The sequence below is a fragment of the Felis catus genome, chromosome A1, assembly GCF_018350175.1.
Source record: "Felis catus isolate Fca126 chromosome A1, F.catus_Fca126_mat1.0, whole genome shotgun sequence".
NCBI lineage: Eukaryota > Metazoa > Chordata > Mammalia > Carnivora > Felidae > Felis > Felis catus.
This window is the reverse complement of record NC_058368.1, coordinates 35,742,017-35,756,349: the sequence shown is the minus strand read 5'-3', so window position 1 is coordinate 35,756,349 and position 14,333 is coordinate 35,742,017. Positions and strand designations below refer to the sequence as shown.

General features: G+C 39.4%; 1 protein-coding gene across 1 annotated transcript in view; it reads left to right on the top strand.

The window, feature by feature from the left end:
* The window catches only part of DIAPH3 (diaphanous related formin 3), a 506,099-nt gene extending 495,012 nt beyond the window's left edge, over positions 1-11,087 (top strand). The window contains exon 28 of the mRNA XM_006927330.5: positions 7,526-11,087. Within this exon, the coding sequence (XP_006927392.4) occupies positions 7,526-7,788 (263 nt within the window). The 3' untranslated portion in view covers positions 7,789-11,087. The remainder of the gene's footprint in view (positions 1-7,525) is intronic.
* Positions 11,088-14,333: the final 3,246 nt, after the last annotated feature.

Here is a 14,333-nt window from a genome sequence, read left to right as displayed (position 1 = left end):
GGACTTTGCCAGGTCCCACCATCATTTGCACAAGCTGATAAGGATCTGGCAGACTGGGGTTGTAGGCCCTAATAATGACTAAATTCTTCAGAACACTTTTGGGGATCCTCCCCTTAGGAAATTCTATAATTATGACCCTTATTTCGTTGTTGACCAAGGAGTTAAGGATACCCGAGAAGGATCACCCAGGACCTTGGGTGGTTTATTGTAAAGGTAACTGTTTAATAGTCTCTTCAGAGTGGAAAGGCAGTTCAGACAGAGTTAGAACATGAGTACTCAGGTAAAGAAAGGTAGAGGAGAGTGATAGGAGTCATGTCAGCTTTATTGTCATTCATTTTAGGTACCTCTTATGTCTTTAATTTTTCATGAGCCTTTAACAACAAATTTTTTAATGAAATAGTTTAGAATCTTGAAGCCTTTTAGGAGTTTTTGCACACCAATTAAAGTAGGTATCCCATTCTGTTTAATTCAGGAACCCTTGCTTTCAAGTGTACTTTTTAAGTGAACGATCTTGTCTAATTGAGATGCTCCCCATAATGGCTATTTTAATTCTAGGTTGCCTTTAGTAAGATTTTGCCACTTTCGTAGATATTTATACATTCCATAACCATAGTCTTAGACATGAAATAAGCAGGTATGCTGTAAGGTGACACACTCAACTTTTTTGTAATTTAAAGATCTCATTTTTTTTTTTTTTTTTTAAGCTAAGCCTTTGGGTCTCTTGAAGTCAAACTAATCCTTAAAAGGGATGTGCCTCTGGGTTGGGGGTTGTGTGGTGTTTGCCATATACCTCATTGCGTAGATATTGAGGTTGGCAGGTGACCTAGGGTCAATCTAACCTGTCCCATGACTAACTTATCCTAACATGAGTCTTGGGTTAGGTGGCAAGAGCTTTAACAGATTTTAAATGCTAGACTTTTGTCCACCAGTTTCGTAGCTGCTTCCCAGATTCCTTTAGCAATAGCTTTTCTCTACACAAAACAAGACCAACAAACCTGTGCACCTTAACACACCAGCAGTAACCAAAAGATGTTGCTGCAGCCTGGACAAGAAAAGACCCTGTGTGGCCCACTACTAATTCCCACCATGGAATCTTGGGCTGGGGGAAGTACTGAACCAGCAGACCTCAACAAATGGGGACTGGGGACTCCACATAACTGGGGAATTGCAGACTGCCACGAACAGTTCCCATGTGGATTTGGGAACAGAAACAAGGGCTGGGGGTATCCAGCAATTCAACAAGAATTGTGGCCTGAACTACCAGCAGCTCCCAATGTCGAATTGACAGGAAAGTCAATTAGATCAGAAGCTCAGCACCAGAGCTGAAGTCAGAACCAAGAGGAACTTACAGCCCTCAGAAATGGCAAGAAAGGACTCAGAAATGTTCATGGGTACTGCTCTTGTGTTTCTGGTTGTTTCCAAAGCCCCCAGAAGTTCACTTCAGAACCCACTGCTGCCACCAAATCTATTAGAAAGCAAAATTCGACTGAGTAAATTTGAAGATCAAACTGGCTTTAGTCAACAGTTAATCAGGCAGCATCCCATCTAGAACGTAGAAAGGAGCTTCGATGAGTTATAAGAAGACTATGGAAGCTATGGAAGACTTTTACAGGCTGAAAGAGGGTGACAAAGGAAAGGGTGTTTTGTTTCAGGCGAGGCCTCCTTCCTTTGAAAGGGGACAGAAAGGGTCGATTGGGCAGATTACCTCACTAGTGCTAACCAGAAAATTCCAGATTGATCGGTAACCTTTAGCTACATTCATAGGTGAAGCTTAAACTGCAATCAGGTTAGGTATAAGTCTTGGTTTGCTGATGTGCGGCTCAGCACAAGTGACTCCAGTTTGGACATGTTTTGTTAACAGGTGTCAATTATTTTCTCAATCCAGAGACATCCTTTATTTATCATTGTCTTTGTCTGTTTTGTGAATTGGGGGAGTATCTTTTTTGTTGTTTTTGTTTCTACATAATCGGTTTCAGTAAGAGTGTCTTGGCACTCCCAAAAGATTTTGACTGTATACAAAATGCCCTTTTGCTCTTTTTGTCACTTTTACACGTTTTCAATACAAAAGGTAAAATGAACAGCAAAATGAAACTAAGGGAAGACAATTATTTATAGCATCAGTAAATCAACGGTAAGAAACACCACAGGGATATGGGCTGCTGGCGGCCAGCACTAACTTCAGTTATTGCATAGATTAAAAACATATATTTGTCACACACTTTACTATCATGTACACCCAGTAGTGCTTTAAAAATTATATTTATGGGTTATTTTTTTCTCTCACCAAAGTAAAGCCATTTCTGGGGTGAAACAAACAGCTACTTAGTAGGTCAAAGTAATAGTTAGGAGCAAAAGGTAAAGAACTGTGAAGAGAAACCAAACTTCAGGAAGACTAAACAGATGCAGTCAATTTAGGACACCAGAGTTTTGTATTCTTCCTCCTGTCAAAGCTGCCACAGGCTCACCAGTGACCACAAAAGGCAGGAGCTCAATTTTATATTTCATCTGAGAGTTGGCACTTCTAAGAAGCCAGTGCCCATTAGAACCACAATGTGATGGGGGATCAATACCGACTTAAAGGGAATAATACCTCTTTCTAAACCATAACTGATATTTCCTGCAGCTGAGAGGGTTTTCCCCAAGGGCCATCAGCCAGGACTCAGCCTCGCCTCAGCATAAGCAGCATAACAACTGTTGGCTGAAACATTTCCTCCTTTGAAGGCCACGTTGCATATATTTATGTTCAGTCTCTTGTCAGCAACTTTCCTAGTTTCCCATGTCTTTTGTGTTACTGGAGAAACAATGGAAAAATTAGCTCAGGAATGGTGGGTGTTTTTTGTTTTGGGCTTGTTTAGCTTTGTCTTCTGAATCTGTAGTCCACCAAAAGTCATGTGAGATCCACCCCTAAATGTAGTTTAGGGCTTTTATTCTCCTGTTTAAGTCCAGTGGGTTCTCTGTATTTAACTTTTCATTCAGTTTCAGGAAAAAAAAAAAAAAAAATCCATGGTCAAACTCCAGAATCAATTCTTACGGTGAGAATCATATCGAAATAAGTGAGTTTTGTCTTAAAGGAAAATAGCATGTATTCTCACACTGTTTATTTCCACAGAAACATAAAAACAAGGTGTGTGGATTAGACTCCCTTACTGACCTACTACTAAGAATAGCAGCTGGTCCCTGCCATCTGTACTATAATCACCAATGGCCCTGGATGTTGGCCATAGTCCTAGATATATCATACTTCCCTTCACAAACATCAATTGTAACATCTTGTAAGCCCTGGATTTGATTCATAAAATAATAGCACAAGCTCCCTCTCTCTGGGGAGTTAAGCAATCATTCTGCTTTGCTTTCATATTTTTAGTTTCTGTTTAAAAATGTGTACTCGTAAGGACTTGAGTTGATGGGATAGAGAAAAGACTTCTTTTTTTCTTGATACCCCAGCCCTGTCTTTCGTTGAAAGAGTCCAAGTGCATTATCTTGTATTTGAAAGAGTCTAATTTCATAGGAAAAGGATATGAGCCCACCAGCTTCAAATTACAATTTATTTTATGTCTCTGATCACCTATATAGAGCTCTCTCCAAATTAAAGGGTTGTGGCATGCCCCTGATGTTCAAAGCGAACCATGTAGAAATGAAGTGCATGTTTTTGTGTGGAATTTGTATCTGTGGTTCAGCCCACATGAAGCCACCAATAGTAGTAGACTTTAAAATAATAGTAATGTCAAAAGACACCTGGCTTTGAACCAACATTATAACAAAAGTGAACGTCCAATTCGGTGGCTTCCTCTACCTGTTAACATTTTCTCTAGTTGCAGTGGGATGGGAGACTTCTCCGTCTCAACTTTATCAGCTTTGTGATTTCAGATGAGACTCCCTCAGTTCCACAGTTTGGACCTCCCATGACTGGGGACAAAGCAAAAAGAAAGAAACTCTGGTCCCACATGAAGGCTCTTGAGGTACTAGGATATAAATGTGAGGGCTGGGGTGAAGAGTTGTTATCTACGAGCATAAACTCATTCTTAAAGAAGCCCTTGTGCACTTTCTTTTTTATTTCTTTGGTGGTTTCAGGAATGGTCACTTTTTGTTTTGTATCATCTTGTCTGTTGCTTCTCATAAAAGATTCTCCTCCTGAAACCACAGAGGAGTTAAATGCCAGCTTGGTTTTTCTCTTACCTATGGGTGTGCTGCAGGAACAAAATAATATTTGGGGTTTTCTTAAAGGGGTGGAAATGCTCTTGCCTGCATTGACCCACCCAGTGTTATCCACCTAAGCCTCCGAAGAAGTTCAAAGAGCAAACAGTTAAAGAGAAGCCCAGGCTCTGCTAGGCATTTCATCCTTGGATCTGGCATAGATGGAGTCAAAGAGGACCAAAATATCCAAGAGGATATACAGTCCTTGCTGTTAGCAACACGCAGTTTATTAGTGACCTTGACAAGAGCTGTTTCAGAAGAGGAAAGGGTCAAAAGCATGATTGGAGTGGGTTCAAGAGAAAAATAGGAAGAGAGGAAGTGAGACAGTAAGAATGGGCAATTCTGTTGAGATATTTTGCTATAAAGGCAGTCAACAATTGAGGTAGTAAATGGAGACTGTGGAGTCAAACATATATATTTTTTCTCTAAAGATTGGGTTTAATACAGCATACTTGTATGCTGAGGGGAATGATCACGTGAAGAAGGTAACGTTTCCAATATGGTAGAGAGAGGACAAGCTGCAGGGAGGAATGTCGGTGAATAGACAAGTGACAGTAGTATGTGGTGTTCACTGTGAAGATTTGTCCTCAGAGGGGGGCAGAGAAGATCCTAAGGAGAGAAGGAGTGCATGTGCGTGAAGTAGGTAGATCGTAGGGGTAGGCAGAAGCTTATGGGAGTTCTCTTCTGATTGCTTCTATGAATGAGTTAAATGGCAGCGAAGGAGAACATGTTGGACAGTTGATAAGAAAGGAGAAGGCGTAAAATATTTGTCTAGGAGAATGGAAGAGTAAATGGACTAGGGAACTGCAGTGGTATTAAGGTCATACTTGAAATTCATGGTCATGAATTTCAGCAAGACCCAGAAAGCAAAGGAGTACATGTGTGACCTTGGACATACTGCTCTGAGGTAGTTTACATGGGTCTACTATCTGCTGTACAAAGTTGTTGAGAGAATTAAATGTGACAGAAAGCATTTTGAAGTATAAGTACAGGATATGATTATTATGAAACTTAGCTTTGAATTACTTAGCACTTTTCCTTGGCAAAAAGCTTTTCAAATTTGTTTAAGACAGCCTTAGTATCTCTAGAGACAGCATTTGGCTTCTGCCACTGATTTACTCCGTAACTCAGTCTAAGCAAATGACTTAACTTCCTTTTGCTTTTACCTCTCAATCTATAAAACTAGGGTGGTTATGTTTAAAGCACAACAAATGCTTTATAAATAAAGGTGCTATGTAAACGCAAGCTGGTAATAAAATGGTATTTCAAGCCTCACTGGTATGGTCACTGGAAACTCAGGTCAGCCTTGGGGGGTAGGTGCATCCCTTAAGAAGCTTTTATAGAAGGGAAACACGAGTATCTTGAAATTGGTGTCACCCACGTTATTTCCATTAACATTCACAACTACTCTTTAAGGTTGATTCATAGAACCTGAGACACAAAAAGTTCCATTGTTAAAGCCAAGCAGAAGCTTGGATTTCAATCCAGATTTCTCTTAAAACCCTATGCCCCTTTTTCATTTTGCCACATATAGAATTGGGCTTGATACATTGTAGCCAGAGAAGGTATGGGATATTTTGTGTTTATTACACACCCATATTTTAGCCAACTTAATCTCTTGTTTGCCATCAAAAATGGAGCTAGAGTTGCCCAGCAGCAGGATACCAGCTACTTCACCGGAGATATCATCATGATGGAGTCGTTTACAAGAAACCAAATGACAAGAAAAGATAGGAACATCTGGAGAAAGGAGCGTAAGCTGACCAAAGATTTACACTTAGCTACAAATGCAGTTTTCAGACATTCTGGGACAGGAGGGTGGATACTATAAAAATAAATAAATTTGTGTGATCATGGGAACTGCAGGAATAGTATGTCCTCTGTCCTCTTGACTACAAACACAATATGTACATTATATATTTAATTATATAATTAAAGAACTATATAATTTATAAATTACAAAGCATAAATAGCTCTAGGAAAATCAGTGCTCTGTTAGATTTTTATTTTTGAGTAACGATTGCCCAGCTGATAGAGAAGGTGATAGGAAAGCTGTATTTATTTTCTTCCAACAGCTAAAAGGTGATCATACTTCTAAAATTTGTTGAGATTGTCCAAGAAAGTGTGTAAAATACTCATCCATCACTGGAAGCCCCTGGTCAGGAAATGACAGTGCAGTAAATATCTTCAGCAGCCACCTTTTAATGTACAAGCTGTTTTCGGTTGGAATTTTCAGCACTCACATAAAACACACTGTCATGAGTGACTGCTTGTGCTCCAAAGTCATTACTATTGGGATAATGGAACATCTCTCAGCGAATAACCAAAAAACTTTAAATGTCATGTCAAGTTTGTTGAAGCCATTTTCAAGCCCCGTTCAAGGTTACATGAATATTGAGGGTGTCTGTTTTTTAGAAGTGTTGAGGTCTGTGAGAGCTAACTCATAAGGTTGTACAATAGGAGAGTCAGTTAATTAAAAGAAAATCTCGTGTTCCTTGCAAAAGTCAATCAGCCAGAGCCTTTTAGTCATTAGCTACTGCAGCTCTCTCCTTATAGCCTTCTACGTCAGGCTCACTTACCAATAAAAGAATATGTATGTGTGTATGTATACATGTCTGTATAAATATATGTGTGTGTATTTGACAGATTATGATGTAGATTTGCTAGGAAGTTTTAACAATTTGCCTCCCAAATGCAATATTTCTTTTGAGGGAAGTCGTTGACTTTTTACAGTCCTATTATAAACTTTCCTTTTTGTTTTTTTTTAAAAATAATAATTCTCATTATTATTCCAACTAAGGTATATCTTGGGTCATAGAGTTGGAGATAATTTCTTTACCCAGCGCATATTTATTGAGCATCACTTTGCTCCAGAGCCATTTTAGGCACTGACATTAAAGCAGTATTTCGAACCACCTCCCTGCTGTCTTGGAGCTTATATTCTAGTAAAGAGACAGAGAATGGACGAGTAAACAGATATATGATGTGTCTGGTGGTTAGGAGTTCAGTGAAGGAAAAAATGAGGAAGGATGCGTGATGGAAAGGGGCAGCGCTATTTCAGTTGTATGGTCAGAAGAGTCCTCTCTATTTAGATAGCATTTGAGCAGAGACCAGAAGGAAATCGGCATTTGTGCTAATGAAATGGTTGTCTATTTACATTTTAGTTTCTTCTTAAACTATGTGTATTTATTTTCAATCTACCTGTCTCTGCTGAATATTTTAATTTAGTCTATCTAAGAGGACTTGTCTGAGAATAATTATTTTAAGTTAATGTGCACAGTCCTTGCTTACCACAGTGATAAGTTTAATGTTTCTTTCTTCCTTACTGTAGAAAATCAGAAAGTGCAGTTGACAGAAGGGTCACGTTCACACTACAATATCAATTGCAACTCAACGAGGACTCCAGTCGCCAAGGAGCTTAATTATAATCTAGACACTCATACGTCTACAGAGAGGATCAAGGCAGTTGAGAAGAAGGAAGCCTGTAATGTAGAAAGCAACAGAAAAAAGGAAATGGAACTTCTTGGCTCTGTTTCTAAAAACGAATCTGTTCCCGAAGTTGAAGCCCTGCTGGCAAGATTACGAGCTTTATAAATTAAACTGGTAAAAAATGATTAAGCCAAATATAAAGCCATGCTCTAAGCTATAACACTTGAAAAAAATGCTTTTTATATAAGTGACTTTATATAGTTTAAATTATGATATATATTAGAAAAATAAAGCTAACTACATGATTGCAATGCTTTTTCTATGTACTTGAGGATTTGGCTTATTCAAGATTATAATGGGTTTTAATGCTTTTCTTGTCTCCTGGTATTCATGTGTTCTATATTTGGTGGCTAAATTATACATAATGCTTTAGAGAACAGGTAGGTAGCCATGTGTTCAGCAATGTGTCCTGAAGAGAATACATTTTATTAAGTCACTGTAATTTTTACCTTACTGTTTTTAGCATTAATGAATATCAAATTATAATGTCAACTCTTGGTGTGTGTGTGTATGCATGTATATATGGTGTGTGTGTATATGTATAATATATATATATATTTATATATTATATACATACACATAAATGTGTATAATATATATATATATATATATATATTTCCCATGCATGTCATTTAACATAGGCCCAAGTTTCTCCTTAGTTGGGATCTACATGCTATCAATGTAACATCAGAAACATGAAATTGAATGTAACAGAGCCGTAAGGAAATGAATGTAAGCTCATTATTATCATTGTTGAATTCGTGTTAATTAGAGCCTGCAGGAGACTATAAGGCCGTTGAGCACATTTCCAAAAATGATGTACTAGCAATGTATGCACTCTTCGTGAAATGCACATGCTTTTGTATAAAGTAGATGTAATACGGTGTTAGAGTGCTGCCGAAACTCTTAACTGCGAGAGCATTTTTTCCCCTTGGTTATTATGACTCTCAGGAAGTAGCATCTTGAAACTTCCCAAGTAATGAAGTTTTTTGTTTTTTTTTTTTCGGTGAACAAACTTGAAATTACAGTCTCTTTGATCTGACAATCAATAAGTTTAACGAAGATCTAAAGTGTTTCAAGGAAAGTTTCCTATGCATATGTTGCAATTTTCCCTCATTTGGGGCACTGAATTAACTCTTAATCCTATACAAAAGAAAATAAACTTGCTACTCGCACTAAATGAAAAAATCGGGTGTTTTTGTAGTTAGCATATTCTGTGCAAACAGCCTGTGCTATGCAGTCTATCTAAGCATCTATTTTGCTTTATTATGTGCAGTAAATAAATGACTGCTCTTTTACCTTCAGTTAAAAAGCAGTTATGTGGAACCAGTCTGGCGAGGTCCACTGCTTTTTATTTCCTTGTTTAAGTTGCCACCTCCTTTCAGCTCCAAGTTAATAAAGTTAATTAATTAGAACTATGAACCAGGCCCTGTTTATAGACATTGGGGAACAGAGTGTTATCCACAGCCTATGCAGGAATAAATTGTTCTCCTATGTATGGCTGAAATAGAAATTGCACCCAGAGGGCAAAATGCATATTTTCCTGAAAACAAATCTTAACAATGAAGAAAGGTGAAGGACATTTACACATTTTAGCAGACAGGACCCTAACAGCAAGAAAAGAAGTGAAAGAAAAGAATTCTGACGATCAGTTCTTAACATGATTTTGCAAACACTTGGGCTTTTCAGAAGCAAAACTGAAATTCAGCCAGATAGTTCGGACATACCAGGTGGCATGCAAACACTCTGGAAACTTGGGTCAGGGAGCAGCCACAAGGGAGAAGCAGCCTGGCAAGTAAAGGGAAGTGAAGATGACATAGACCCCCAAGGGCCGAGAAATGCAGGCAAGTCCTAAACAGACGCAGTCAGCCCCCCAGCACCTGTCTGCAGGAGTGGAAGGACAGCCAGCTAGTGGGAGGACCAGCAGGGGCCGGCCTCCTGCAGGTCAGGGGCCCCACTCCCTCCGCCTCCCTGGCGGGAGTCTGTTCTGATCAGGCCTGGATAGGGGACTATGTTTTGTGTTTCCCTCTCCACACCGAAAGAGTAGACAGAGGTAAGAGCCAACCAAGAAACAGCTCATTTTCTGCTGCAGATTTCAGTGATAAATGCTCCTTCAACAATGGGCAGGGGGGTATGATTAGGGTTTTTAAATCCATATTATTCCTTTAGCCAACTTCAGATGAAAACTAGACATCGAGGTACAAGTTCATGTTTCTGAGCAAACAGTTTATTCTTTTGAATTTGCAGGTAAATGTGAAGCCAAAACACAGCTCAGCACCCTTGACAAGGATGCTCGTCCAGGCTAGTGACAAACCCCAACTGAGTTCCCACCCCCTCTCAGGTCAGCGTAAAGAATTTGGCAAAAACACACAGACAAGTAAGCACTCAAATACAACGAGTTGTCCAAAAGCAAAGACCTGCTGCTAACAAGTTTTCCCATATATTTGATATTTGAAGTGATTTATAAATAAGGGAGGCAATCCAATCATACAGCAGCCCCCCTCCCCCCCCACCACTGCCTTATCCTCAGGGGATTCATTCAAAGACATCCTCCCCAGGGGATGCCTGAAAATGCAAGTAGTACCAAACCCTAAATAGACTATGCTTTTTCCTATACAAAGTTTAATGTCTAATTAGGCACAGTAAGAGATGAACAGAAATACTAATACTAAAATAGAATAATTGTAACCATACACTATAATAAAAGGCTATATGAATGAATGTAGCTTCTATCAGAATAACTTCATGTACTATACTCCTCCTTTTTGTGATGACGGGAGATGATAAAATGCCTCCGTGATGAAAGAAGGTGAGGTGAACACTGCAGGTGTAGTTTTAAGGTACTATAACCTTCTGACAGTATGTCAGACTGAGGATTATCTGCTTCCAGACTATGGCTGAGCACAGGTAACAGAAACCATGGAAAGTTAAACCAGAAATGAAGGCATGGAGGGACCACTCTATATGCATGTATGTCCTTCGTTAACATTTAGATATTTAAACAAAATGTATCAAAGTTTATATGAGGAAGTAGATGGTTCAATAATTTATGTCATACATTTTCTGGTAAATCTAGAAAATGCAATTATTTATACCAAGTTGCTCAAAAACTCTAGTTATTACCACACTATTTAGTCAAAAAGAGGACTCAGTAATGACTTTAAAATGTTAGTTTAGGCACAAATGATTATTGCCTGGGTTGATCCGTTCTTATTTTAAAATACAATCCAATGTGGATCTGAGTTTCCTAGTTAAAAACAAAACCCTCCTTTATGGTTAAGCACAGGTGGGCCAGGAGCACATTTCGAGGTTACTTTTGTGCCAACTTTTTGTACAGACTATGTAACTTTTGGAAAGTAATAGGTCCTAATAAATAAACTGCTAATTTGGTTGAACCTCAAAAAGTGGCATTTGTGTTCTTCTTCTTCGTATTAATTGTTAAAATTTTTGAAATCCAGGAATCATAAGCTGGCAGTGTAACCATATTCAGTTTTGTCTAGTCAGTTGTTAAAAGTAGCTCTTCTATGTCCTTGCCAGGCCTGAGTGTTCTTAAAATATGTCCTGGGGCCAAACTGTTAAGTCATTTTGCTCTAAGAGCTACTCTTTAGCAAAACACATGAAGTTGCCAAAGAACCACAAAGTCTGGATGGTATTTCAAAATTGAATCCAAATCTCCCCATAAAAGTTCATTATTCCTAAACAGACCTTTGCCTTTGAGAATGGGTACAAGAAGACGGTGTCTTGGGATTTGGAAAGATGGCAGAGTAGGAGGGTACTGAACTCACCTCCTCCTACAGAAGCATCAAGGCTACAACTACATATGGTGCGACTCACTCTGAGAACAACCTGAGCCTAGTGGAATAGCTATTCCACAGCCAAAGGCATAAAGAGCGACACTGAGAAGGGCAGGTGAGGCAGAGACACAGTTGTGAACCAACACCCCCTCCCCCCACCGCCAGCACATGGACCCACAGGCAGGAGGGCCTTCCTGAGGATCAGAGGGATCAAATCCCACATCAGGGACACATACCTCCACTTCACCCACCCCCACCACCTCCATGAGGGTCTGAACTAGGAAGAGGAGCCCTCCTAATTTCTGGCTTTGAAAATCAGCAAGGCTTAACTCTGGGACAGCCTGAAGGCTGTAGGAAACTGAAAATCTGCTCTTAAAGAGTCAGGGCACTCTATCATGCACTCTAAAACCCAGCACAGGGGCAGCAATTTGAAAAGTTCCTGGGTTATTCCTCAAAGAAATTTATTGGCTAATTTTCGGTCATGTGCTAGACAGATGGGTGTGTTTTTTTTGTTTTTTTGTTTTTTTTTCTTCCTATCCTCCTTCAGCCTAGCAGCCTGACAGTGGAAAGAGCAGCCCTAATACTCTCCAGTCTCCACATTCCCCTGTGGACCAAACCTCACCACAATCAACCGCCCTTCTCCAAAACAGTTCCTGCCTTGCCGTACCCAGCTAGCAGCCTTGCTTAGGAATGGTGTTCCCCAAAAGCAACTACCACCCACCACACTGATAAGCAGCCCAAGCCAGAAGCAGCACCCCTCCAAAGCAGCTCCTGCCCCAGGAAAGTAAGGAGCCAGCCCCACCAACCAGCACACCAACAGCTGCATCCAGGCCTCTCAGTCGTCCACACTGAGGGCTACCCCTGCCCAACAGGGTGCCTGCGGTAGTTACAGCTGGTCATTGCAGTCAGCTGGGCTGGGGGTGAGCCCCACTCACCAGGGCACCTACAGTAGTCATGGCCCAGTCATGAAAGGAAGGCACACACAGCCCACACAAGAGACACCCCTGAAGAGCCTGGTTCTGATGACCAGAGGGATTATCTACTGGGTCCACAGACACTTTGTTACACAAGACCACTCCTTGCAAGACCAGGAGATACAGCTGATATACATAATACATACAAACAAACACAGAGAGCCAGACAAATGAGACACAGAAATATGTTCCAAACAAAGGAATGACAAAACCTCCGAGAAAGAACTAAACAAAGATAAGCCATCTACCTAATAAAGAATTCAAAGTAATGATCACAGAGATACTCACCAGACTTGAGAGAAGAGGGATGAATTAAGGGAAAACTTCAAAAAGATAGGAAGTAAGAAAGGAATCAGAGGCAAAAAATTAGTAGCTGAAATGAAAAATACAAGGCAACCCACAGCAAATCAGAGGATACCAAAGGATGGGTCAGTGATGTGGTAGACATCATCTAAACTGAACAGTGAAAACGATGAAAAAATATGTTAAGAGACTACTTATACACTATCAAGTGCTCTAAGATTAGCATTATAGGTATCCCACAAGGAGAAGAGGAATAGGGGCAGAAAACTTATTTGAAAAAATAGCTGCAAACTTCCCTAACCTAGGAAAGGAAACAAACATGCTTCAGGAAGCATGTGCTTCAGGAAGCACAGAGAGCTCCAAACAAGATGAACTCAAAGAAGTCTACACCACGACATAATAATTAAGTTATCAAAAATTAAAGATAACCTTAAAAACAACAAGAGAAAAGGAAATAATTTCATACAAGGGAAAAATCCACAAAGCTATCAATTGGTTTAACTGAAACTTTGCAGGCAAGAGGGAGTGGCATGATATGTTCAAAGTACCAGAAAGAAAAAAACAACCAAGGATATTCTACCTGGCAAGGTTTTCATTCAGTATTGAATAAGAGAGAGTTTCCCAGGCAAACAAAAGTTAAAGGAGGTCATCAATAATAAACTGGCTTAGGGGCGCCTGGGTGGCTTAGTTGGTTAAGCGTCCGACTTCAGCCAGGTCACGATCTCGCGGTCCGTGAGTTCGAGCCCCGCATCAGGCTCTGGGCTGATGGCTCAGAGCCTGGAGCCTGTTTCCGATTCTGTGTCTCCCTCTCTCTCTGCCCCTCCCCCGTTCATGCTCTGTCTCTCTCTGTCCCAAAAATAAATAAACGTTGAAAAAAATAATAATAATAATAAACTGGCTTTACAAAAAATGTTAAAGGTACTTCTTTAAGTAGAAAAGAAAAGAACATTACTAGAAGTAAGAAAATTGTGAAAGGGAAACAATTCACTGATAAAAGCAAACATAGCAAAGATAGATCAATCACCTATAAAGCTAGCATGAAGGTTAAAAGACAAGGTAGTAAAATCAATTGTATCTATAATAATTAAAGGTCAAATACATCTACAATTAAGGATACATAAAATAAAAAGATGTAAAATACATTATACACATAAAATCTATACATGGGGGAAGTAAAAATGTAGTGCCTTTATAATGTGTTCAAATTTAAGTGACCATTTACTTAATATAGACTGCTATATACATAAGATTTTATATATGACCTTTTTTTTTTTAATTTTTTTAAAGTAAGCTCTAAGCTCAATGTGGGGCTTGAACTCACAACCCCAAGATCAAGAGTCCCATGCTCTACCAGCTGAGCCAGCCAGGCACCACAAGATTTTATGTATGAACTCTATGGTAACCACAAACCAAAAACTTAAAATAGATACACAAAAAATAAAGAGAATGAATTTAAGCATAACACTACAGAAAGTAATCAAACCGCAGGAAAAGACAACAAGAAGAAAGGAACAGAGGAAAACTACAAAAACAACCGGAAAATAAGTAACAAAATGACAATATATATCAATTATTTTAA